The sequence below is a fragment of the Geotrypetes seraphini genome, chromosome 1, assembly GCF_902459505.1.
Source record: "Geotrypetes seraphini chromosome 1, aGeoSer1.1, whole genome shotgun sequence".
Lineage (NCBI taxonomy): Eukaryota > Metazoa > Chordata > Amphibia > Gymnophiona > Dermophiidae > Geotrypetes > Geotrypetes seraphini.
Window position 1 is genome coordinate 77,787,997 of NC_047084.1, and position 27,316 is coordinate 77,815,312.

The following is a 27,316-nucleotide window of genomic DNA, read 5'->3' on the forward strand; positions in this document are numbered from 1 at the left end:
CTTTCCCGATTTTCCTGTTGCCATGACTTTCAATCATAAGATTGTAGTAGCAGGTAAGATTCAGTTAATTATGTTGAGTTTGAGACTTTCATAGAATCTCACGCTAGAGCCATGTGATTAAGCAGCCATCTCCAATGAAGCTCACTAGCGCCCCCTCACCTCGGGGTACTCTTAACCATTGTGCCACACACTCCCCATCCTTGTTATGAGCTCAATCAAAACAAATAACTTGCTATTTTTGCTTTATCTTTTTAAGTTTGTCCTAACCCTATGAAATTTATAAGGCACCATATTTGTCATTCCATTTGTGTTTCACTACATGAGCATCATGTGTGTATCATAATTAGATTGTAAGCTCTTTCATACAGGGACTCTCTCTTGCGTGTTTAATGTCTAGAAGTGCTATAGAAATAGTATTAGAATTTCAAAATGCTAGATTACGGTTATGATTTAAATTTCATGACTTTCAGTAGACTCAAGTGCCTAAAACAGGGGTGCCCACACTTTTTGGGCTTGCGAGCTACTTTTTAAATGACCAAGTCACAATGATCTACCAACAATAAAATTTTAAAAAAACACAACGCACACTGTACGCATAGAAAATGTTAATCATCATTCCTATTCCAGGGTTTTCAAAGAGGTCAAAGCAGATGACTCTATGCACTATCACTTCAGTAACAACCATACAAAAATAGACAAATATACCCCCCTCCCTTTTTACTAAACCACGTTAGCAGTTTTTAGTGCAGGGAGCTGCGCTGAATGCCCAGCGCTGCTCTCGACACTCCTAGGCTCCCTGCGCTAAAAACCTCTATTGCGGTTTAGTAAAAGGGGACCTTAGTGTAAAATATAGACAGCAGATATAAATTCAGACACATTTTGATCACTAAATTTAAAATAAAATCATTTTCCCTACCTTGTCTGGTGATTTCATGAGTCTCTGGTTGCACTTTCTTCTTCTGACTGTGCATACAATCTTTCTTCCCTTCTTTTAGCCTGTATGCTTCCTCTCCTCCAGACCTCATTCCTTCCCCCAACTTTTCCTTCCTCTTCCCTGCCCTTTCTTTCTCTCTGCCTCCCTTTCATTTTTTTCTGTTTCTCTTCTTTCCTTCTGTCTCCCTGCCTGCCCTTTTTCTTTCTTTCTCCCTGCCCTCCCCCAAGCCATTGCCACTGCCATTGCCATCGGGGACCAGGCCCCAAACGCCACCAATAACAGGCCCCAAGCTCTCCCTGCTTCGGCCAACCAGCATTCCTCTCCCCGACGTTAATTCTGCCGTCGGGAAGAGGAAGGCTGATCAGCCCAAGATCTTGATCAACCTATTGGGGGAAATGCTGCCGGGTCCTGCCTTCGCGGAAACAGAAAGTAGGCAGGACCCGGCAGGAAGAAGAACAAATGCTTCACTAACCTGTCTCCCGCATTAGCCCGTAGCGAACGCTTGCTTCAGGGCTCTCAACATGTGCGCGCCGGCTTCCCTTCTCCCCTCCCCCCCCCCGGACATAACTTCCGGTTTCGGAGGGAAGAGAAGAGAAGCCGGCACGCACACGTTAGAGCCCGGAGCATAAGTTCGCTACGGGCTGAAATCTCCAAGCCGGTTTTTTGTTCAGCAGCGGCAGATGACAGCTGGGCGGATCGCCCAGCTAAAAGGCCCTAGGGAGAAAGAACACTGGAGAGGAAGGCTGATCGGCCCGTAGATCAGGACGGCAACACGAGTCTATCACAGAGCCCGGGATAGGCTCCGCGATCGACTCGCGTTGCCTTCCTGAGCTACTGGTCGATCGCGATCGACGCGTTGGACACCCCTGGCCTAAAACTTCAAATGGGACAAAATTAGCAATAATATGTTTGGGAGGTGGGAACCCTGGGCCCATTACGTCCCTATAGTATTTCTAAAAGTTGGAGCAGAGCCTGATGGCAAAAGAGAGAATCGTAGCTATTTTAGTGAAAGTTAGGCTTGGGACCTAAGCTGAAAGGTAGCTTGACTCTACTGTGTGTCCCTTTTTCCATATTTCTTATCTGGAGAGAACTTCCCAAGCTGGTACAAGAAAACCATGTTTTTTTGTATACAGTCAATTGGCACTTTCAAACAACTGGCCAAAAAAAAAAAAAATTACCCCAGGCCACCGGTTCTGGACTCTTCACTTCATGTCCAAGATGATCAGTGCTGCTGTTCACCTCCTCCATCCCCACTGATCGGCATTGTGCTTACCAGCACCCTGAGGTTGTAGGTTCAAACCCATGCTGTTCCTTGTGACCCTAGGCTAGTCACTTAATTCTCCCATTACCCCAGGTGCATTAGACATAGATTGTGAAACCTACTGGGACAGACGGGGAAAATTGCTTGAGTACCTGAATAAATTCATGTAAACCGTTCTGAGCTCCCTTGGGAGAAAGGTATAGAAAATTGCATAAATAAATGTGGATCTGCTGAATAAATAAATGCCGATGCTGAAAGCCTACTGCTGATGTTCTACGCTGGGAGTAATATTTCCCCTTTCAGATGGTGCTAGTTAGAAAAAGATTCAGGCAGACTCTTTTTATAATTGACCCTGGACATTCCTTCATATATTGCACCATTGACACAAGGGCTGAAATTTGTCGATGTTCTAATGCAGCTATCCATAGTGAATTGCTGCAGATTTGACAGTGTAGTGTCCAGTACAAGGATAATCCCGTGATAAAATCTGGTCTGACGTTTGTTCTGGAGCTATAGCAGCTGATAAACTGGTCAAAATCTGTCATGACAAACTGTGACAACTTTTAAGGCACACTTTGAGCAAAACGTTTAAGCGGGCTTTTTTTGCATCAATGATGCTCATATTAGCATCGCTGAAACTAGCATAAAAAGTTGTGCTAGACTGCTAAAAATTAGTATTTCTCATTAATTATTCTTGGCTTTATGAGCAGCTAGCTGTTAAGTCTTTCAATTTCTTTTAATTTGAGTTTTACTACAGTCTCTCAGACTTTCTTGAGCTGGGGCACATTAAAGATAGTGGCCATGGCTTGAGGCACCCAGAAGTGTGTGGACGTCACAGTGATGACATCACGCATATGTGTGACATCATCATATCGACGTCCGTGCATGTGCAGAGGCCCCCAGATGGGCCCTGAGATGCCAGTAGGGGGGCCAGAGAGGAGGGGCACTAGCGCCAGCTGATTGCCTACAGCAGTGTTTCTCAACTACTTCAAGCTAAGTACCTCCTAAGTCTAACAAATATCAACCGAGTACCCCAACCACAGACCTCCCTAGGCCCACCCAAGCTCTGCTCCAGATCCCACCCCTTTACTAATTGCAATGCAGTTTTTTCCATTCATTTTTCATATACACACAACATACACAGCAGATATAAATTCTCAAAACTGTGCCTCTGGCGGTGAGAGGAACATACTGTAGGAAATCAGCCAGCGTGGAAGACTGTCCTGGCCGGTGTCTCTCTCTCCTTTTCTCCCTGCACCTCCCGGATCCCTCCACCGAAGCGGGTCATGGCCAGATGGGCCTCTGCGCATGCGAGGACATCGACATGATGACATGAAGACCCTCAAAAATAAGGGTCTTGATTTATATTAGAAAACAGAGACACACCCCCACCCCCCCATTTTTGGACCATTTATTTGGTCCAAAAATCTCAAATTTATATTTGAATATATAAGGTTTGCAATTCTGGTTGCCGTATCTCAAAAAAAGATGTAGCAGAATTAGAAAAGATACAGAGAAGGGCGATGAAAATAATAAAAGGGATGGGATGACTTCCCTATGAGGAAAGGCTAAAGCAGTTAGGGCTGTTCAGCTTGGATAAGAGATGGCTCAGGGGTGATATGATAAGAGGTCTATAAAATACTGAGTGGAGTGGAAAGGGCAGATGTGAAATGCTTGTTTACTCTTTTTCCAAAAATACTAGGACTAGGGGTAATTTGATGAAGCTACTAAGTAGTAGATTTAAAACAGAACAGAGAAAATATTTCCTCTGTGTTGTGATTTAAACTCTGGAATTTGTTGCCAGATAGAATCGGTTAGCTTAGAAGGATTTAAAAAAGGTTTGGATAATTTTCTAAAAGACGACCATAGGCCATAATTGAGATGGCATGGGGAAATCCACTGCCTATTCCTAAGATAAGCATCATAAAATCTGTTTTACTATTTGGGACCTAGATAGTACTTGGGACCTGGGTTGTCCACTGTTGGAAATAGATACACATAGTACAGATGAAGAAGGTGGGCCAGTGAGCCAAAAGAAATGTATTCATGGAGTTTGAATGACCAAGCCAAGACTGTACAGGGTAAGAAAACCTCTGTGCTTGTTTTGCCAGCAGGTTATTTTTGTGTGACTAGGATAAGTTGGCCAGAGAGCAGCGTCATGGCTGAAACCCTATCTGTATGTTTTCTTACTCATTATCAAGATAATTTTGTTTTGAACTGGTGTAGCTTGTGTGAAGTCTGTAACTACCAGGGAGAATGTGGGGAGGGCCTGATTAGAAAAGGTGTTTTGAGGTGAAGTTCTCCCATCATCCATTTTTTTCCCTCAAGTTTGTACTTGGCTGAAGTGGGGCAACGTTACAGGTAGTGAAAACCCAGAGAGATTTGAAACTTGCTCCCATATTAAACAACACAGGGAATAGACCCTGTGTTGTTTATTGCAGGATGTTTTGTGCAGAACTTTGTAAAGAATGCTTTCTGGCTAAACCTGAGTTCTGCTGGAGGCAATCATTTATAGATAAAACTATTTGTGCAGAATTTAGCTAGGCTTCAAAGCTTGCTCTGCTTAAGACTTAAGAAGATAAGAGAAAAGCCCTATAAACCATGTTTTATTTTGTTTTACTGTGAAAGCACTAAAAATAAAAGAAAGGGTGGAAAGAACTGATAAAAAGTGTGTGTGGGGGGGTGGTTAAGTTAAAGGGCAATGGGCTGTTAGTTCTATACTAAGTTTTGAAATAAAATGTGATTTGTATGCATAACATTTCAAGTCAACCTCTTTGATATAGACCACACAAGTCAAACACAAGGCCCAAGGGCCGAATCTGGCCCGCCTGGCTCTTTTATGTGGCCCGCAGCGACTGTGCCACATCCAAGCACCTGACTGCAGCCCTACTCCCAACGGCGCTCCAAGCACCTCACCATGCTATCTCAGTACCCATTTGCAGGCAGAAGGACCCAGTCCCAGTGTAAAAGCAGGGCATCCATACAAGTGCCTGACGATGCTTGTTGTTATTGTCGGAATATGATTAATGCACGAGGATGGCGTGTGATATGGTGTCACAGGTTGAAGAAGGACCTAGATTGGCCACCGTGAGAACGGGCTACTGGACTTTATGGACCATTGGTTTGACCAGTAAGACTATTCTTATAGTCTTATGTACTAATACTAAGTATCTTAATAAAAAATTCGGCCCACGACTTAGCCTGTGTTTTAGATATTGGCCATTTATGTGATTGAGATTGACACCCCTGATATAGACTATGAAACTCAGGAGAAAGCTCAGCCTTTGGAGAATAGCTGGCAGGGGACCAGCTTGACCCCAAGAGCATCTCTCAGATTTTGATGAGGCAACCGCCTAGGCGAGAGGAGATCACAGGAATTAGGCCCAGATGCATTAAAGTCAGCAATTGCTGCTAAACCAGTTTTGACTGCTTTAGCGATGAATGCATTTGTTGACCCGATGCACAAAATGGCTCACCCTGTGTTTTTCCCCTCAATCGCCCATTTTATGATCTAGCCATGCAAATTAGCCAAGCAATTGATGTACTAACATGGCTTGGATATATACAACAAAAAACAGGGGTTTTAGTGATTCCAAAAAAGCGACTGGTCAAGACCAGCCACTTAACCTGTTTAAACATAGTTTAGACACAGATGATGTGCATGTTACTTAAGTCAATATCTGTCCCATTTAAAAAAAAAAAAACCCTGCCACTGCCGATGACAGCCCTCCCTGACGTCCCCCCCCCCCCAGGGCAGCAAAAAACAGCAGGAGGGATGCCCACTCCCTCCTGCCATCATGACTTCCCCTCTCCCTGCATGAAAAAAAATGGCTGGAGGGATGCCTGTTCCCTTCTGCCACCAGATGCTCCCCTGAACCCACCTGGTACCTTTTTCACAAGTTGGGAGCAGGAGGGATGCAGACCCACCTGCTCCAGGGCCTTCTCCCCATGCATCACATGATGGATCACATGATGCACTGGGGAGGGGAGGCCCGCCATTTTGAATGGCAGGATTTGTAGCAGGTGGGACTGCATACTTCCTACTCCCAACTTGTGAAAAAGGTACCGGGTGAGTTCAGGGGAGCATCCGGTGGCAGGAGGGAACAGGCCCTCCTGCCTTTTTTTGGGGAGGTGGGGGTAGGGAACGGGATGGTTTGGGGGAGGGGGCTGCCTGGTGCAGGGGGGCCTCCGTTGGCAGGAGGGAGTGGGCATGTCTCCTACCATTTTTTCTCGCATGGGGGAGGTTATTGATGGCAGAAGGGAGCGGGTATCCTTCCTGTTATTTTTACTCGGGGGGTGGGGGGTCAGCATGGCAGGAGGGAGTGGACATCCCTTCTGCTGTTTTCGCTACTAAGGGGGGATGTCAGTTCCCAGTTTGTTGGGGAGACATCGGGGAAGGCTGTCATTGGTAGGGGGGGCTATTAAAAAAGAAAAGAGAGAAAAATTCCTGTCCCAAACAGCTGAGTGGCAGGAGGCTGCTTTCTGGGCTTCCCCTGCTTCTCAGCTGTTCAGGCTTCCCTTGCGGGCTCTCTGCATGTGTGAGTCGCTCTTACAGCAATTAGTCAGACAGGAGAGGCAGGGATTACGACGAATCTCTATGTCAGGGGCCTCAAAGTCCCTCCTTGAGGGCAACAGTCCAGTCGGGTTTTCAGGATTTCCCCAATGAATATGCATTGAAAGCAGTGCATGCACATAGATCTCATGACTGGATTGCGGCCCTCAAGGAGGGACTTTGAGGCCCCTGCTCTATGTGAATCATTTGCATGCAAAATATTTAGTGCATCAGTAGCTCTTTCAGAATTTGTCAAAAATTGGATTGGAGTGGATCCATGCGGTCTTACCGATCCTGTTTAGTGCATCTGGGCCATAGTGATCAAGAAAGCTGTATGAAACACTTCCATATAGTGAATATTTTATCATCGTCGTTATTTACTTTAGAAGCAGAGTGGTCTTAAGATGAAGATGCAAGTGATAAATTGTTCTTTTGTTATCATGCTGGTCAATTACAGAGGAAGGCTTTCATGAAATTGGTTTCATTGTCCATTTTCGCAAGTTTTCATCTAAGGGCAAACACAGAATATCTTTGAAGCAGAAATGAAGCTGGTTAGAATTCTTGGTCTACTACAACAAACCGCTGGTCATCCGATAGAAAATGTTACATTGGTATGAATGTCTACTAGATTGATAGTCTAGATAGGAAGTAGCTTCTCTGGCCCCCAAGACTTATGGGTTCACACACACTTAAATGTTTTTGTCTCTGTTCTCAACTCATCACTGCTTTGTTTGGTTGGAGACCAGTAACCAGTTCAACAAACACAGGCAACTCCAATGTTCTCATAGGCTATATTCACGGTTTGCAATAGTAAAATCCTGTTACAGGCTTTGCGGTTTCATTTGGTTTACAGAGGAATTGTTGTTTACCTGTTCTGCTCTTAACTGCAAGCATCAGATGTAACTAGGCATAAGTAGTGAAAATTGGTGAATTACCTTTAGTAAAGTAATGAATGTTAGTTTTATTTGTAAAGAAGTAAAAGATGATAAAAACTTTAAGTAAATGTATCTAGTTACTGTACTTGTTACTATAAAATACTGCCCCTCCTCCCACTTTTGCAAACTTTGGAATGGAAGTGTTTGATGCCAACCCCAAGAACTTGGTAAGAGTTAGGCTCATTTACAGTATAAAGGGATGAACATGCATTTCTTATGAAAAAAAAAAGTACCAACTTTGCTTTCCTCTTGTTCCCACCACATCATTGATGTGCATCTATTCTCTCCAGAACCTGCCACCACACAATGTTTTTCAGCTTGATCTAGTTTTTAGTGTGATAAAGGGGTGGGGAAGTAGACAGGCGTTTAAAAACTGAAAAACGCATTTACCGTATTTTCACGTAGATAACGCGCACCCGTGTAAAACGCGCACACGGGTATAGCGCGCGGGAAACACAAATTTATGTAAATAAATTTTTATATACCGCGCTCACGGGTATACTGCGCATGCCGCCCCGACTCTCCTCTAGCTGCCCCGACTCTCCTTTCACCCGCCCCGACTTTCCATTCACTGCCCCGACTCTCCTCTGGCCACCCCGACTCTACTTTCGGCCACCCCGACTCTCCTCTCCCCCTTGAAGTCCTGTCCCCACCCTGAAAGCATGATGCCCCCCCCCCCGACGCCCGATTCATCATCCGGAAGGACCGCTCGCACCCCCACCGCTCGCACTCCCACCCCGATGGACCGCAGAGAAAGGGCGGGACTGCCGGAAGAGGAAGCAGCACAGCAGGGCTCAGAGAAGGGGCAGGACCGCCGGCAGAGGAAGCAGCTGGGCTCACTGGCATCCGGAAACAAGGTAGACAGCTTCTCCATGGGGGAGGGGGGAAGGCTGTGGGAGTGCGAGCGGTCCATCGGGGTGGGAGTGCGAGCGGTCCAACGGGGTGGGAGTGCGAGTGGTGGGGGTGCGAGCGGTCTTTCTGGATGATGAATCGGGCGTCGGGCGGGGTGGGAACTATGTAAAAAAAATTGTATATAGCGCGCTCACGCATATAACGCGCAAGGTTATGCACGGTTTGTAAAATCGTGTATAACGCGCGCGTTATATGCATGAAAATACGGTAGTCTTGGGTGGCCAACTGGATCTGCATTTACCTGACACGGTTGATCTCTATTCCTGGGTTACCCCCGTTTCATGCAGGGGCTTGTAGTCTTGCTTTTCTTAGGTAATGCAATGGGGCAATCAGAACTACAAGTCTCTGCAGGCAGTGGAGTAAAACCCATGATTGCATCAACCCTGTTGGGAAAATTTGGATCCAGTTAACAACCTTAATTGTCTGATTTGGCAACTTTATTTTCTGTTTAACTAATCTTGTGAATGTTACCGCAGTAAATCTCTTAACTCAAAGAACTTGAAATAAAGTTTAAATGTTGTGGAGTGGTGTTAAGCCTATGCACGGAATTTCCAACACACTCCTCATTCACCTTTTCTTTCTTTTGTCACTGGATTCCAGATGCTTATGCAAATTGCCACACCTAGTACTAGAGCTGAATGTACCCTCTCTCCCTCCCCCTAAATCAGTCCCTGTAATGAGGTCTCTGCTGAATTAGGATTTTGCGACCAGGGCCTTGGAGTGGGTTGTATGCTTATAAAAAAAAAAATGAGAGCAATAAACTAGGCTTCACCTTGAGTTACAGTATAACTTTTATTGTTTTCAAATGTATGCAACACAAATTTTGTACATGACTAGGATTTATTAGCATGATATAAAATATATCTGCATCTGTGATCCTTGATTTAATTTCCCTTTATCACTGTTCAGGGAGAGGAGTTAATAAGCCTCACAATAGAAAGGGAATCTTCCAATTTCAGATTCAAGTCCTCTGTTGTAAATCTGGGATCTGTTTTGTTATCTCTTGCAGGATCCCCTCATACTAATCTCCTTTCTCAGAGTGTGTGTGGGGGAGGGCCTTTTGGATGCCTTTTCCAAAAATTATTTAAGCAGACTTCTTTAGTAGCTCCATCTTCTTTGAAGGTCCCATAAATGCAACTTTATAACGTTTCCTACAATGCATGAATGTCCAGTTTAAGTAAAATAAGATAGGAATTGAGAAATCCAGATTGTTACATACCTTTACAAATAGGCACGCCTGGGTAAGTTGCCTGTACATATTACATCTTACAGTATGAATTCAAGAAAGAAGCTCTCTTTGGCACAATGCAAGTTCTATGCCCAGCATTAGCAGTAAATCCTGACTGAGATTATACTCCACATACCCTGGTGTAGGAATGAGTTTAATTTCCTGTTAGAGTATATACAAAACTCGCGGGAGCCATTCAGGAAGCCGCTTAGCGGTGAGCGGCAGCACCAAAGTGCGCTTTTGCTTGGTACTGATCAGCGGCTGAAATTGGAATTTGCAGTAGTGACCGATCTGATTAGCAGCGGGGCAGGAGCATGGAAAGCTCGCTCCTGTCCGTTACACCTCTAGACCACCAGGGATTCCAGTGGCAGAGCAGGTACGATGGACAGAGCAGGGAGGAGGGGGGACAGGGTAGAGAGTCTGGGAGGGAGGGAAGGGATGCTGTGGGCAGTGCCTGGCAGGAAGGGGGCTGTGTGCAGAGCCTGACGGGATGGAGGGAAGGGGGCTGGGTGCAGATCCTGGCAGGACACTTGAATGTTAAGCCGCCCAACTTTTATATTCGAGTCAACCATTTTTCCTTCTTTTTGAGGGGAAAATGGGGGTTTCAACTTGTATTTGGATTGACTTATATTGGAGTATATTGAGTAAGTAGTATAATGCTGTCATGAAATCAGTCATTATGCACCTTTAGTTAATTTAGTTTTTTATCTCAATTAAATATTATTAAATAAAATTTTTTTATGGTAGGAAGGAGGTCTTATGGTATGGTAGGAAGATTATATTACATGCATTCAGGATGAAGACTTGAAATAACATCTAAGTTATAAGAGGTCTCTTTACTGAGAACCATGCATCCTTTATGATACTTCAACCTCTTAAATTATACAATAGGTTAATCTACTGATAGAATGGTTGTTTTGTATATGACAAAAAAAAATGGTTTTAGTGACAATTAAGTATTTATAAAAAAGTAGTCGGACATTGATGTGCAGCAAATGAATTTATTAAATCAGATATATAACCCCCGTTATAACCCCCTTTTTTCTTGATGAAATGTCATTGGCATAAAAAAACGTGAACCTGTATGACCAAACCTTGCAGCTTAATTGAAACGCTCACAACTGGTATGGTACAGTCCTGTTAACCCGGGCTTTTTCTCACAGCTATATAGCTTCCAAACGCTGCCCAAGGATCAGTTCAATTCAGATAAAAACCGATCGGCTCCATTCAGATGAAAACCCAAAAAGAAATCTTGTTTCACCGGTCAAGCCAGTTGCTTCAGGGAAAATCTACCACCTCTGTGCACTTTGGGATATACAAAACTAACTCATTTAGAGAAATTGCCCCTAAGAGAAGCAATAATTTTACTACTTCCACTTGTGGCACCGTTTCCACATGCAGTTATCCATTTTATAAACCCACATGACTTAAGTACTCCCAGTTTTAAGGGCACCATATACCATAGATTAGATCTAAGTAATCTGGGCGCATATGGTATTAAGACCCTATCAATAAAAGATGGGGCTTTTATAGAATAGTGACTTAAGGGTTAACAGGCATATTTTGTAGGTTATTCGATGTGACTGGAACTTAACTAGGGTGATCTGTGGGAATAAGCTAGAAAAAAATACGTGGAAGAAAGAGAGCTAATTCTTCCTGCGTTAAACTAATATTTTGGATTTTTAAAATCTGAAATATTTTGTGCTGCTTATCAAATTTCCTGATTCTGTCCTCTTTCTTTTCTTTTTTTTTTTTTACCTCAGGTTTTCCATTTGCACTCTTGTGTATCCAAGCATTGTCATTTTGTAGATTTCAGACCCCAGTTCTAATTCACAAACAAGAGAACAGAATTGCAGATGAGTGCCATAACATTGATGTAGTTTGCTCTAAGAATCTCTGTAGCCTTAATGTGGTCTGATGGAAGATGGATTTCCAAGGCAATGTTACTGTTTTTCCTTTGTATAGAAAGGAAATTTTGAACTTTTATATTTTTTATCTACTGTTCTATTATTAGAGATGCTGACTAGTTCACACAGTTCTAAAGTAGCTCCGGTTAGGCTGGATTTTAACATATACTATTTCCTTAGCAATAGCAGCAGATGAATCCAGAGACTAGTGGGATAATGCACATCTACCACTAGTCTCTGGATTCATTTGCTGTGTCTAAAGGAGATAAAATGAACAGGTTAGGCATAATTTTTCCATATGTAAATATGGAATGTGATGTACTTGGGGGTTACAAAATTAAAGTATAAAGCTTTACAATTTTTGATGGAATTCAGCATCAAGATTGATAACTGGAACTCCACGGATATCCCATATTCCCCATCTCTTGAGACAACTGCATTGACTTCTGATTTAACAGAGTACAATACAAAGTACTGTCAATTCATCAGACTGTATCATGTAGCTCCTGCCTGCTTTCACGATTTGTTGGAAGTATATCTTCCAAGAAGGGTATTGAGATCTGAACGAAGGTAGAATTAGATTGTCAGAAGACAAAGTAGTAAAGATAAGCGATTCGATGTTCTCAACAGCTAGAGTACAACTCTGGAATGCTTTACCAATGGCAAATACGCTTATGTGCCAATAGAGCAGCTTTTGAAAATTATTAAAGACACAGATGTTTGTAAGTACTTTCATGTGAGGGGATGAGCAATAGGGCAGGCCATAGACTATGTTAATACATGTATTTGTAATGTATTGTAAAAGAATTATGTATGCTGCTTTGAAAACTGCCTAGGTTTTAGGCTGGATATACATTTTTAAGTAAGTAGTTTTGCTATATCTGGGTTTTGTTTCTTTTCCTCTTTAGCTTTTGTAGAAGGTCTCCATACAGTAAGCAGACATGGACACCGATTTAGATACAACACTAGAGGAAGACTCCCAGTATCCCAATGATGAAAAAATGCCCTACAGTGATGATGAAACGGACGAGGACTTGGAGAGCCCATCTGTTGAACCAGAGCAAAACAGAATTAACAGAGAGGTGGAGCAGAGTCAAGAGACGGCCAAAAAAGGTAATTCATTTGCATAAATTCTGCACATAGGCTTTGCAGCTGTAATAAAAATAAGTATAATTTTTCTCTTTCTGTATCCTTTTTCTTTAATACTTTGTTTATCCTCGGCTAATAAACTTCACAAATGAATGCTTTGGTTTGTTGAACTTCTTTCTGATGTGCTCAATGAACAGACCCAAAAAGATATTTCTCCTTCCTTTGAAATTACTAATACATATGTGTGTGCTTTTGGTATTCTTTCACTAAGAGTTGGCATGGCCTTGGTCATTGGTTGTAAGCAGTACATTAGAGACTGACACGGTGACAAATTTTTACCTGTCCCCATGGGAACTCGTTTTCCCGTCCTGTCCCTGCAAACTCTTTTCCTGTTCTTGCCGCATTCCTGCAAGCTCTGTCCATCTGCACAAGCCTCAAACACTTTAAAATCATAAGTGTTCGAGCCTCGTGCATTTAAGGCAGAGCTTACAGGAATGGGACAGCGACAGCGACAAAACTTGTGGGGATGGGGAAAAATTTGTCTTTTGCCATTCTTTTCTGTACATTTGGGTAAGTGCTTGCAAGTACTCCTTTCCTCGGGTCTGGGGGAGGTACATGGTAGGACGACATGCTGGTTAAACTTGCAAGAGAGGGTTTCCAGTGCAATAGGGGATGGTATGTTAAACTAAAGGTCTTGTATCCACTTCCGCGAGTCTGTTGCAGGAGATACGGATCACTGTTTTCAGTACCTTCTCCTTCTCCCTGTCAGTTATTTCTTATGCAAGCGAGCTTCCAAGAGCAACTTTGATCTGCTCGGTCTTCTTTTTATATATTTTTTGCATTTTTTTTGTGGGATTTTGTGTTCCTGTTCAGCTCCCGTGATTGCCTAGCCTGTGTGAGAGGAGCAGACTTTGGTCTGTAGCTGACAGGTGGATCCTGTGGGGACCTACTCAGCCAGCCTGCTAGAACTGTGGAGCTCAGAGGTTTCCCCTGCTGTTTGCTCACTCCTTCACTTGATTAGAAGTTCTAGCGCAGGCTGTATGGGCACCAATTGTCATTTCTTTGGAGCATACACGGTGTCGGCTGCACTTTCCTCCCCCCCCCTTTTTTTGCAACTTTTGGAGGTCCCGGGGGTTGAGGCTCAGTATAGTTCTGGCCCAATTGACAGCTGATGAGTCGGAAGACTGAAATCAATTTCACAAAAAAGCTGCAGAAGGTACTTGAAAAAGTCAAAAGTAGCTCATTGCTTGGAACATGACCATGATTTTTTTTCGATCTTTCCTGGTTCATGATTGAACAGATCCCCCTTCATTTTCAGGGGGACAGACTAGCCTGCATTCAATTGTGGGAGCAATATTGGATTTTCCATTTAAACACCGTGCAACCATCAGGACTCAACAGATTTATAGGACTCAACGAATTCATTGAATGGAATACTTTCATCTAAAGTGTGGGTTCTTTTTCATTGGACTGATGTTCTCGTCAGCTGTTTTCAGTGACATCATCTTTTCTCCTTTTAAGACAGTGCTCTCCTTCTTGTTAGTCCCTCCTCTAGCCTCCTTCTGATGTCAGGCAGCCGTTTGTATCTGGCGATGCTCTGAATGCTGTATGTGCAGCGTCGGTTCCTTGAAGAAAGGGCTTATCGCCCTGAAACCAGCTTGGTCGAACCAATTTTCATCTTGAGGTTTTTCATGGTTATAAGTAACCTCAGTCATCATCTATGCTGTACTGCTTTAATCCAGCTAAGTGTTTCTTTAACTATTGTTTCAATTTGGAGGGGGCCGGGTCTTGCTTTGAGCCACACATTTTTATAACTGATTGGTATTGATTTGGTGATTGTTGTTCACATTTAATTATTCTTATTCACTATACACACAGGGCATTTCCCATGATGATGTGCGGGTTTAGGGGAGGCTTTTGTCTCGCCTTTTGAGCCCCTAATTTGTGTTGGAATAGTGAATTTTGTCCGCTCCTCATGCTAGTTTAGGCACACAGAGAATACGCCTATATTTATTACAAAATATATTTTTTCTTGTTATTAATCAGTTTTGGTGGTTAATGTGTGGTTCTAAGCCAGCCCTGATTGGCGATGAGTCAGAAGAGGCAGCTTTCTTGGTGGCAGAGGTCCTCTCCTTATTTCCAGCTATCCTGAGAGGAGCTGTGGCAGGCTGCATGACTTCTTCCGAGCATTTGGTCTATGAGTAGGTCTATCATAGCCCACAGGACAGGTTTGGGTTTTTTTTGGAGAGGGGATCTGAAATTGTGTTTTTTTAAGGTTATAATTTGTTATAGCCTTGTTCTACAACCCCCAAAATCCTAAAATTGCTGTTTTTTTAGGTCCTCCTGTGAAGTTATAGCCATTTTGACATATTGCATTTTTCCTGATTTGAATTCTAAGTTCTCGGAATTCTTCAAAAAGCCTTGTTTTTGATTCTGACCACTAGGGATGGTGTCCTCCTCCAATGACATGAATTCATGTAAAGCTTGTGCTGGTTGGGCACCCAAAGAGTGCCCTTGCTCGTTGTGTTCTGCAACACATGCTGGGGAGGCGAGGACCTTGGGTTCAGCCTCTGATCACCCTTATTAATGCTGCTAAATGACTGTTGGAATGGATAGGGGATGATTTTGCCCTTTTGGAGTCCCATGATGCAGCACCAGTAACTAATAAAGGTTCTGATGGCCTCAAAATGAAAAGAAAGAGCCCTAACCCTCCTTTTGAAGGGTTCTTGGTCCTCTAGTTGTTTTTAGATCTTTCGTACTCTTATTCACTGTTTGTATATTTTTAGACTTGTATGTGAACCGTCTAGAACTATGTGGTAGGGCAGTATATAAAAATAAAATTATTATTATTACTTTACTCCTGACTTTGTGAGATTGTTAATGTTAAAACCCGCTCTATAAACCCCGAGGAAGCTGTTTGTCAAGCAGCAAAACGGGTTCCCCGTTGGACTAGATAATACGGGGCTCAAGCGGCAGTACAATCAACTCTGCTTCACAACATAAATCAAGTTGAAAGATAAGTGTCCAGTTAAGATTTCAACTGATGTTATGTGTTTATAGGTTTACATTGCCTTTTTGCACAGTAAATAATGCTATTTGCACAGCTTTGAAAATAGAAAAAAAAGAAAGAAAGAAAAAAATATATATATTTATGCTGTTATTTGTACAACTTTTTTTTATAAATAATTTAAGTTAAAAATAAATTTAAAATCATAAAAACATTGAGTAGTGTAGGTATGAATTTATAAAAACAGTGGCAAATTAAGTCATGTTGATAATTGAAGGTTTTGGATCAATGAAAGATATCCACGCCACATTTCCTTATATGGATGATATTATTATGATCCTTGGAGTGGCAATTCTAAGATACTTTCCTTCATTTCATTGAATTAATTAAATTATTAAATTATTTCTCTCAGTCGATTAACCTTTTGTGGATCTCAGCTAGAGAGTGACCATCTTCCCAGCCTCCCTGTGTTCAGCAACTTCTCCTTGGAGGCTAATCTCTCCTCTGGATAATAACAGCTGGTTGGACGGGATCCCTGAAGATGATCTGGATCTCTCTCCCAGGGTGAAGCTTTGGTCAGAGACAATGTGACGCTCGGATTAGGGTCCGAGTGCTGCTTTGGACTAGGGCGAGGACCCCTCAGTTCGCAGGGTTTTGAAGTTTGTTGCTTTGAGTGATCTCATTGAGTCCCTTAAGGAGCTCAAAATTTATTTATTTAACTTGTTTTCTGTCCCCAAAGGGCTCAGAACAGGCTACAAGTTGACATACATAAATAGGATTGATCCTCCTCGGCCTACTTCCCACTCTTCCCTGTTGAACGGAGTCCGCTTTCAGCCTACCACCTTTCCATACACCCGGATATGACAGTCTTGATTTTTGAGCATTGGGAGAACATGGAGGGCTACCTTAAAGTGGCAAAAACAATGACCAAGCTATGTCCAGGATTTCCAGCAGATGTTTGCTATGCCTAAAGTAGACTTTCTGGTGGTTCAGGTGACCAAGCGCACATCCCTTCCCAGTGAGCGGTGGTGTAATGCTTAAGGATCAATAGGATTGTAGACTGGACATGTTGTTCAAAAGACAATTTGAGGCCTTATCTCTGGCGGTGTGAGCTACTGCGGCAGCTTCCTTTGTGGCTAAGGATACCATTCTAATTTGTTACCTGAGCAGTATGAATTCGGATCCCCCTTTCCTCGCTGTTGCTGCTGGGAGTGGATTGTGTGGCTGATGGTTTGTATGATGTGCTTTGGGTTGTGGGCAAAGTTTGAGCTTATTCTGTATCTGCTCACAGAATCCTGTGGATCAGACATTGGGCTGGGGATTCCACCTCAGCAGGCTTCCTTTCAGGGGCAATATGCTATTTGGCCAGGGGTTGGATGATCTCAAGACTAGTGGCCTGAAATCAGTCCCAGACCTTCACCAAGTTGATGATTGTAGTGACAGCTCACCTCCACAAACTGGGTTGGCTGGTCCACCCTTACTTGGATGACTGGCCCATCAGGGCACCCTCAAGGGAGGGAAGTGGAGAGGGCGGTTCAGATCATCTTAATGACCTTCAAGGTCTGGGATGGATTGTCAACCTGAAGAAGAATATCAAAACAAAATCTACTCTCTCCTGGGGAATGACGGGTAACACTCACACATACAATATAGGTGGAGAAAAAGGCCTCAGTTAAAGTCAATCAATGACTGGGGAGTGCTTCTATTGTAATAAACATAAAGCAGACAATCCCTTGACTATCACGGACCATAAAAAACTCCACCTGCTATATTTTCCTATTTTATATTGTGTTAAGTTCCACCTCACCAACCACAGGAAATGTAGAAACAAATTCAAGGCAGAGTAGATCACGCGTCAGCAGCATAAAACACAGAAGAAAACCTTTTAATAAAAGTAAACTGCCACTTATATTAGTCAGTGCTTCTTCAATCTGGCTGCCAAAAACAAGGACACCTCTTCAGTTCAATCTGAAGAAGAGCCAGCTACAGCCTGTTTCAGTCCCTGGAGTACCTGGGTGTCTGATTTGACATGGAGAAAGGCCAGGTGTTTCTTCCAGAGGCATTGAATTAGAAGGGGGGGGCTCCACTTTACCTGATGCCCTGACAAACATTGCTTGAGTGCCTAAATAAATTCATGTAAACCGTTCTGAACTCCCTTGGGAGAATAGTATAGAAAATTGAATAAATAAATAAATTGCCTTCCCACCCCTGATAAAAGATTCCTGGTGTTATCTGGTGTTTTATGGAAACCCCTTGCCCTCCCCTCTCCTGAAAGCAGTGTTATTTTCTAGAGGTCTAATGGCACCCTCCTTCTGTCCCTCCCCAACTCGACTACAAAACATTTCTTGTTAGTCTAGTGCAGTGGTTCCCAACCCCGACCTGGAAGACCATCAACCAGTTGGGTTTTTGGGATAACCCTAATGAATATGCATGAGAGAGAATATGCCTGAAAGAGATTTGCATATAATGGAGGTGACGGGTATGCAGAATCTGCTCCATGCATATTCATTAGGGCTAGCCTGAAAACCTGACTGGCTGGTTGTCCTTGCTTTCTCTTCTCTAGTGCTATCATCTTCAATAATGAGGTACATCCTGGGATGCACTGGGCAGGGTCAATCTACCATTTAAGGGAATATTTTCCTTTATAAGGGAAAATTTCTCTTATGGCATCATGTTTGTTTATATTTATTTAAGATTTTATATATTGCTCCTGCATTTTACTGACCTAAGCAGTTTTGAAGATGATGGCACCAGAGACTGGAGCAAGTGGCATCACTCCTGTCTCTAATATTTAAGGTACTTGGAGGGGGGGGAGTAGCAGGTGATTGGTTGTGTGGTACTAGTGGGAGTAGCAGGTGATTGGTTGTGTGGCAAATGGTCATTTTGGAAGATACTGCTAGACAATTAGGAAGGGTGGGGGTGGTGTGCTAGGGACCAGTGGAGAAAGCAATCTAGGGCAGGTTTGAGGAGAGAGAGGTCACTAAACACCCACTCCTAGCTAACACTTCTACACTACCCCAAATGTGATATTAAGTTTCTCACACACAAGGTGCATGGGGTTGGGGTTTGTTGGTTTTTTTGGGTGTTTTTTTTTTTTTTTAATATCTGTGCAATTAATGCACATATTACCATTCATTTAACACCTATGCTAAAATCACTTCTGTATCATTTGTCCAGTAAAACCCACAGGAATGCTTTCTGCATAAGCCCATTTGTACAGTAGGTATGATTTTGCAAATCTGTGTTCATTACTTAAGCATTGCAGTGTACCATGATCATTATTATGCTTTACCCTTTAAAACTGAAAGCATTTCCAGAATTGCCTTTTCCCCTGGAACGAATCAGGATTTGAATGGAATAAGATTTGAAAAGGAAAGGAATATTTTTCCTGCTTTGGGGAGGAGAATGTGGTGCAAAGGTTACTACAGCCACAGCACTCTGGGGTTGTGGGTTCAAACCACCCATTGCCCCTGGTCCTTTAGATTGTGAGCCCACCAAGACAGACAGGGAAAAATGCTTGAGTACCTGAATAAACTCATGTAAACCGTTCTGAGCTCTCCCCGGAGAATGGTATAGAAAATTGAATTAATAAATAATTAAATAGGTTTGGGCCTATGGGAGGCAAGTACCGGTAAATACAGTCATCTTAATGGGTAAGTGACCAGGTTGGGGTGAAAACAGAAGAGTGTGGTAATGGAGGGCATTTGCAGAATCCACCTCCTACACAATCGGAACGTTTATCCAAATTTTTTGTTAATGACACTTTTAAAGCTTCAAAACGGCTCAGACAGTCAAATTCCCTCTTGGATGGCAATAGGTATTCTGGAAAAATCTTATATTCAGTTGTTTGCTTCCTGGAGGCTGAAACCTTTTATGAGAGGGGAGTGAATGGAGACTTAATTTTAGGTCAAAGATTTTATTGGTTTTTTTGTTGTTTTTTTAATTCAAAAATGTACAGTACACAAATGATAACTGAGATATGATGCAACCTAGTTGTACAGGTAAGGAAAACAGTCATTGAGAGAAATAGTAGGGTTGATATTGATTAACCTGTTCTGTCACTTATAGAATACTATTTATTTCAATGACTGTTTTCCTTACCTTTAGTTTTGGACTCATGTGCTTGTTGCCAGCAATACTTTATTTTCTTTTTCTGCTTACATCACTGACGCTTGCTTAATTTCAGAATGTTCCTGGCAAGTGAAGGCAAATGACCGCTGCTTCTACGACCAGCCCCAGTTTAAGAAAAGGAAATTCTTTTGTTTTAAGAAGAGTAAATATTCTGTAAGTTGATTTCTGTTTCTTTTATTGTAAAATTAAAATAGAGAAAAGTGTAAGGCATTTCCATGTCTTCTGGGAAGTTATTAGATGTATTTGTGTGGACTTAGTTTAGTAAAAAAAATTTTTTTAGCTTTTTTGAATAAAAAAAAAAATTCTCTACGGGTGGGCAAGAGTACTTTTTATTTTAAATCGGTGTAAATATGGAACAAAATAGGAGATTGATTTTATTTTAAAAATTTCTATACCGTTTACAACTAAATGGTTTACATAGTTTACATACATAGTTTTAAAACAAAAACATGATAAAATAAACATTCAAACAAAGCTTAAAAATCCTAAGTACAAAATAATACCATGACTTTGCATAATAACAATCATGAGTCATCAGCTTTACCAGAGAAGAAAATTATTTCTAGAGAAAAGCATCTACAAATAACTGCATCTTTAGTAATTTTCTAAACATACCCCTTTCACGACAATTCCATATCTGATCCACCAAAGAGTTCCATATCTTAACTCCTGCGCAACAAAAAGTCATTTTACCTGTCTCGACAAGCCTTGGATTCACAGTCATCTTCAGTAAAGCCAAATTCTCAGAACGTAATGATCTTTTTGGTGTATAACTAAGTATATTATTTTTAAACAATTCTGGAATGTTTCCATGCAAGAATTGATGAAAGATCATTACTGTACTCTGAAGGCAACTGGTAACCAATGCAATTTTTGGAGATGTGGTGAAATATGATCATATTTAGATAAACCCATTATCAATCTTGCTGCATTTTGTATGACTTGCACATCTTGCTTTTGTTATTTCAAGGTAAAGGGCATTGTCGTAATCAAGTCTCGACAAAACCATAGCCTGCACTACAGTACAGAAGTCAAATGGTGTTAACATTGGTTTCAATTGGTGTAACAAATAAGGTGTTTGCATTTTCTCCCTACCACTAAAAATTTTGTACTTTCTCCTGTAAAGAAATGTAATAGAAAGCAGATAGGTTGACCTGAAATGCTCAGTAAAGTGGTTAGGCTTGTAATTTCCATTTCATACAAGTACCCTTCCCCTCCAATGTGCAGTGTTGAGCTGAAATTATCTGTGCTTTGTTTCAATCCTCTTGCATTTGGGAATTCTCTGTGTAAACCACTCCGGTTCACATATTAACTGACCAACCAATGTTCAGCTGGCAATGGAGAGCGTCTTTTTAAATGCCAACCGTCGCTGTCTAGATCAGCCCCTAATATTTAGTGCCAGGGGATGTCTGGGCACCAGCACTGAATATCAGAGGCTAATTTTCACTGCCCTGACTGAGCCCTATCTGTCCCAGTGGGCTCACAATCTGACTCGCATACCTGGGGCAATGGAGTGTTGTGACTTGCCCAGGGTTGCACTGGGCTTGAACCTGCAACCTCGGGGTGCTGAGGCTGCAGTCCTCACCACTAGGCCACTCTTCTTTTGGGCGTTCCAGGCATTTTACCACCCTTTCTGTAAAAAAATTACTTTGATGTTGAGTTTAAACTCCATCTATTATATCGTATTCATATACGTTATTGCTAATAATCATTTCTGTAGTTCTACTAGATATACGCAGTGCTGTACACATTCTATGCAGGTACTTCCTCTGTCTCTGGTGGGTTCATTATCTAAAGTTTTTTTTTTTTTGTACCTGGGGTTATGGAGGGTAGGTAACTTGCCAAAGGTCACAAGGAGCTGTGGTGGGTATCTCAGCCCACTGCATTGCTATTATCACTACTACTACTACTACAACCACCTCCACTACTACTACCGTATTTCCACACGTATAGGCTGCCCCTCTGCATAGGCCACACCCATGGTATTAGCTGCGGCTTATCTTCCGGTACCTCCCCTGCCTTTTCTATTCATCCCCCCACCCCCTGGTACCTTTTTCGTAAGCCCCCTCAGCAGCGCATGGCTCGGGTCTCCAGCGGTGCAGGGCAGCTGCGATCTCTTCGGAATCCGGCATGCCCCCGCACCGCCCGCTGAATGGCCGACGTCAGCTCTCCCGATCCAGCAGGGGAGAACACTTTGAAAGAAGCGGTGCTAACGGCTCACCGAGACCAGCAGCAGTATCGGGAGATCCTCTCCAGCAGGGCACCTGGTCACAGTTCCACCGCATGTAGATCTTCATATTAATATTGAAGAGTGTCAGCTCAGGAGTGGCGTGCGAGCATCGTTCCGCCTCTCCCACGACCCAGCAGGGGAAAAAAAAAAAAAGATTGCTTTCAAGCAGCGGGCTGATATCTTTTTGCCAGCCCGCTCAGGAAAGGAGTGCGATCACCGCTCTGCCTCTCCCACAACCTAACAGGGAGAAAAAGATTTAATCTCCTCTCCCTGCTGGTAACGGGGAGGAGGTCGAGCTGGCTCGACCGACCTGCATGCCGGTCCGATGTAGTCCCTCCGTGGCGGCGTGGGCTGGCTCCCGCCTTCATCTGCCCTCAGCACGCCGTTGTTGCAGCTTGAATTCAACGGAACTGGTCCTATGCTGGTTCGGGAGGGGGTGAAGCAGTGCTCCCACACTCCTCTCTGCTAGTGGCTGGACATGAACACAAGGAGCCGAAAGCCAGAACTCTCCCATCCACCACGAAAAGAAACAGGACCCAATACTTCAACTCTTAACCGCCACTATAGAACCATTCAGGCATCAGGCAATGGCTCCCTCAGCTGCCAGATCGGAGCAACTGTTAAATTGGAAATCGGTAGGTGAGCTCAAAAGAAGCAAACACCAACGAGACTGGAAGTCCCAAATGAAAACAGCAGAGACAGAACAAAAAATCAACAAAAAAGAAATTTAAAAGAAAAATCAACAAAGACAAAATAAAACAAAAATAAAAGCAGGACAAGGGAGACAGCACAGAAGATGACCTAACTGGCCGCCATCTTGTTGGAATATTCATTTCTATCTCTATCTCTACCTCTGTCTATATTTTTATCTTTACTTTTCATAAATTGTTTCTTCAGGTACTTTAGTTAGATTGTGAGCCTTTGGGACAGTTAGGGAATTTCCAAGTACCTATCTTATTTATTTTTATTTATTGTATCTTTTAATGCATCATTTTTGTAAACCGCTTAGAAACCTCATGGTTATTAGCGGTATATAAGAATTAAATTAAATTAACTGACCTCAGCCATTCGGCAAGCAGTGCGGGGGCAGGCCAGATGCTGAAGAGATCGCGGCTGCCCTGGACTGCTGGAGACCCAAGCTGCGCGCCAGCGAGGGGGCTTACGAAAAAGGTGCCAGGGGGTGGGAGGGATGAATGGAAAAGGCAGGGGGGTACTGGAAGATAAGCCGCAGCTAATACCAGGCTGCCGCATTTAACTAGGCCACGCCCCATACACTGGTTTGTAAAACCCATGTATAGGCCGTGGACTATATTTGGGGAAATACGGTATTGATTATCTTCAGAACAAATGGACGTATGCACCACTGTACGGAGTTGCAAAGGACACAGTCCCTGCTCACAATCTAGTCAATTGAGACTGGGACAAAAACCCAAGATGCCAGGATAGGGGATATAGTTAACAGGGATGGTAAGCTACTGGTTAGGATGGTGAGTAGAGGGGAGTAGGGTTACGAGTTTAAGGCTATCTCAAAAAGGTGGGTTTTCAGTCTACTTTTGAACAAGGGAAGGGGAGGAGCATGACACGTGGTCTCAGGTAGTTTGTTCCAGGCATGTGAGGCAGTAAAATGAAAGGAACTAAGTCTGGAATTGGCAGTGGAGGAGGAGGGTACAGATAATAGCAACTTATTTGAGGAATGGAGTACTTTGTGTTTCTAAGTGCTTTGAAAATGAGCCCTTGTACAGCTGCATAATAAAAATAATTTGATATTTGTTCACTTTGCAGCCTCAGTATACTATGAATGCGCCCAACTAGAAATCAAGAGAAAGAATGAATATACATGCCAAGCTAATACCTTTAAGTTCTTATATTATGATTGCAGTAGTCCAGGTCTAGCACTCTCTGAATAAATGGAACAGACGTTGCAGCCACGATGGCAGCAATCTTGAAACCGTGGAAGCCTAAGAGAACATCTTATATTATGTTTAGATATTGAGATACTATTACTCGTTTGTATACCATTGCTAGATGTATACAGCGCCATACATTAAAACATTCAAGAGATTGTCCCTGCTCAGTAGAATTTACAATCTAATCAGACAGGGGATTAGGGAGTTTCTCAGGCACCAGTGCTTTACAAACAAGTGGGGGTTTACAAACCAGTGCTTTACAAACAAGTTGGGATTAGGAATTAAAACCAACCTTGAGAAAGTAGGCTTTTAGTATGGATTTGAATACTACCAGGGACAGAGCATGACGTACTAACTCAAGCAGTTTGTTCTAGGCTTATGGTGCAGCAAGAGAGAAGAAACATAGTCTGGAATTGGCAGTAGAGGAGAAGGGTACAAGCAGCCAAACTAGACAACCAAATCGCCAATCTACTGACGGCATCCCTCGACTACAAGACTTTTAGAAAAGAAATAAAGACCATACTCTTAAAGAAAACTCTGAAAAAAGAAATAATACCGCAAGTCTCAAACTCCACCTCTCACTAAAGCCAACTACCCCAAACAAATAAACTTACCCATTTCTCACTCTTTTTGAAAATGACCAATTTTTTTTTTTTTTTTTTGTAATACATCTTGGATAATTCTTTTGTAATCCGCCTTGAACTGCAAGGTAATGGCAGAATAGAAATCCGTAATGTAATGTAATGTAATAGGAGAAACTTGCCCAATGAACAAAGTTCTGGGGTGAAGTATAGGGAGAGATTGAGGAGGTGCAGAGTGAATGTACGTGTAGGTCAATATTCAGATTAAGTCTATAAAGGAGCCCTTAGAGATATAAGTATACCACAAGAATAGTGGTTTCAAACTCACGGCCCGCCAGGTACTATTTTGAGGCCCTAGGTATATTTATCATAATCGCAAAAGTAAAATAAAACAGTTTCTTGATCATTTGTCTCTTCTGCTATAAATTACAATATTATTATTAAGACTTAGCCAAAAGGAAAGATTTATAAATTATAAAGAGTTTTAACTCATGCAAAATTGTCATTTCTTTAATAAGACATTAGCTATTTTTTTCTGAGGTCCTCCAAGTACCTACAAATCCAAAATGTGGCCTTGCAAAAGGTTTGAGTTTGAGACCACTGCACTAGAGCATGAGGAGTATTTAGGGCTCCTTTTACAAAGATGCACCGACGGTTTAACATGCGCTAAACCGCCAGACGCACAAGCCGTTACCGCCTCCTCTTGAGCAGGCGGTAGTTTTTGGCTAGCGCGGGGGTTAGCGCGTGATGAAAAGTCACGCGCGTTAACCCTTCTAGCGCGACTTTGTCTATAACAGCATCTGGGTACCTAGATTCTAGTATTGAATTCTAGATAAACCCACTTTGGAATGCCAAAATTTAGGCATTATTTATACAGGGAGTATTTTTCACTAATACCTAGCTGTAGGTGTACCCACTTAACCAGGTCTGTGGCATGAATAAATGCGGTAAGCACTGTACCCAACTTAGAATATTTTAAGTTGTACACATACGTAGGAGATGTGCATATGCTCCACCTACATATATGCCCAATTAAGATTACGCACTATTCCATCATATGTACTCTTATAGAATAGCACTTTTTTGCTGCATTTATTTATACAAGCTGCATGTAACTACAGGCACACAGCTATGGAATTTGCATTTATTGCTGTTTGAATGATTTTCTTCTGTGCCATCTTTCAACAGGGAAATGCAATAAAGACCTATAAGTACAATCCAATCACCTTCTTGCCATTAAACTTATGGGAACAGTTTAAAAGAGCAGCAAACACCTATTTCTTGATACTGCTTATTCTGCAGGTAAGATATTCTTAATTAAAGATTAGATCTTCGGGATGGCAAAGGTTTCATGACATTCCTACAGAACTACAGAACACAAAAAAAGAATGTTTTTATTTCCTTTGACAAATGGGTTGAATCGGGCACACAACTGGGTGATGAAACTGGACAGCACTGGAAAATTCTCCCAGAGCTTAGAGCTAATGTAAAAGTTCTCAGCATAAGCATTCCTTACACAGAGAAATTGCCTCTGTTTTGTCTTTATCTCTAACAGAGATGAAATCCAAAGCTTTTCTAAAAAAACCTTTTTTGGAGTGTTCAGCTATTCTGCTAATAGTGACTTCATCACTGTTCATCTGTTGTTTTTTTTTGTTGTTTTTTAAGAAACAAGATTAAATTAGAATTAACTTTAGTTTGTCTAGGCTCTTCATCTTCAGATCTGTTGTATAGGCTAAACCAGGCTTTGAAAGATACCTAAGCATGATGCCAATAAAAGATGCCATTTTCTTGGGCCTACTCCAGAACAGTGAGCCATTACAAGTGTGAACAAATGTTCCCAAGGGTCAAGAAATGGCACAAGCAAAACTGTCTGGTGTTCTATACAAGACCAAGGTCTCTTCCCCCCCACCCCCACCACACACACACACGTTACCACCTCTATTAACAAAAACTTTTGACATCAGTGGCTTGTTCCTGTGGCACTACTGGATATATGCAGCAATGTATTGTGGGGATAAGTTTTTAGATACTAGATAGCTCATTGTGGCATGGATATATAAGTGGATACCTGAGGCTTAGGAGGTAATGGGTTACCCAAAGTCACAAGGAGTGTTTAGTAGCAGAAACAGGATTGGAACCCTGGCTTCCTGGTTCTAGCCTATTGCTTTAACCACTAGACTACTTCTCCCTTTCCTATTTGTGCATGTATTGTCTTTGCCCCTAGTGTCCTGATAGACCAGTAGCAGCATACCACTGTCCCATTGTCTTGAAATATAATGCTTTTATAACAGATCTCTCTAGTTCAAAAGTCCTTGTTCCCTTTTTGATTTCTTCTCTATGAAATGGCCAATGGGGATGTCATAGACCTAAATGGTTAAGTGTGATGTGAAAAGTTCTCTTCTAGTAGCAGTTCTTAGCTAAAACAATTAGTGAACTTCAAACCTTGATCAACTATGAGCCCCTCATTCAGTCACAATAAGGTAGTCTTGAGGACACATTCTTCATCCCTTTTGCAATCGGTGGAGAACATTTTATGCCTTTGATCCAAAGCCTCAGACATGCATGCATAAAAACTGTCCACTGTCTAGAATGTAAACAAAGCTCTCAATACTTTGAAATATTATATATTTTTAAGGATCTCT

At 42.3% G+C, this 27,316-nt stretch overlaps 1 protein-coding gene across 8 annotated transcripts in view; it reads left to right on the top strand.

Moving 5' to 3' along the window:
- Positions 1-27,316, top strand: part of ATP8B1 (ATPase phospholipid transporting 8B1) — a 281,690-nt gene that overhangs the window by 137,968 nt on the left and 116,406 nt on the right. For 7 of the 8 annotated variants that reach the window (XM_033933791.1, XM_033933758.1, XM_033933749.1 and 4 more), the window contains 3 exons: positions 12,638-12,842; positions 20,012-20,109; positions 25,863-25,976. In XM_033933791.1, coding sequence (XP_033789682.1) covers positions 12,671-12,842; positions 20,012-20,109; positions 25,863-25,976 — 384 coding nt within the window. In that variant the 5' untranslated portion in view covers positions 12,638-12,670. Of the gene's footprint in view, positions 1-32; positions 54-12,637; positions 12,843-20,011; positions 20,110-25,862; positions 25,977-27,316 lie in introns of those variants that run through there. The other variant, XM_033933800.1, reaches the window with a different exon arrangement.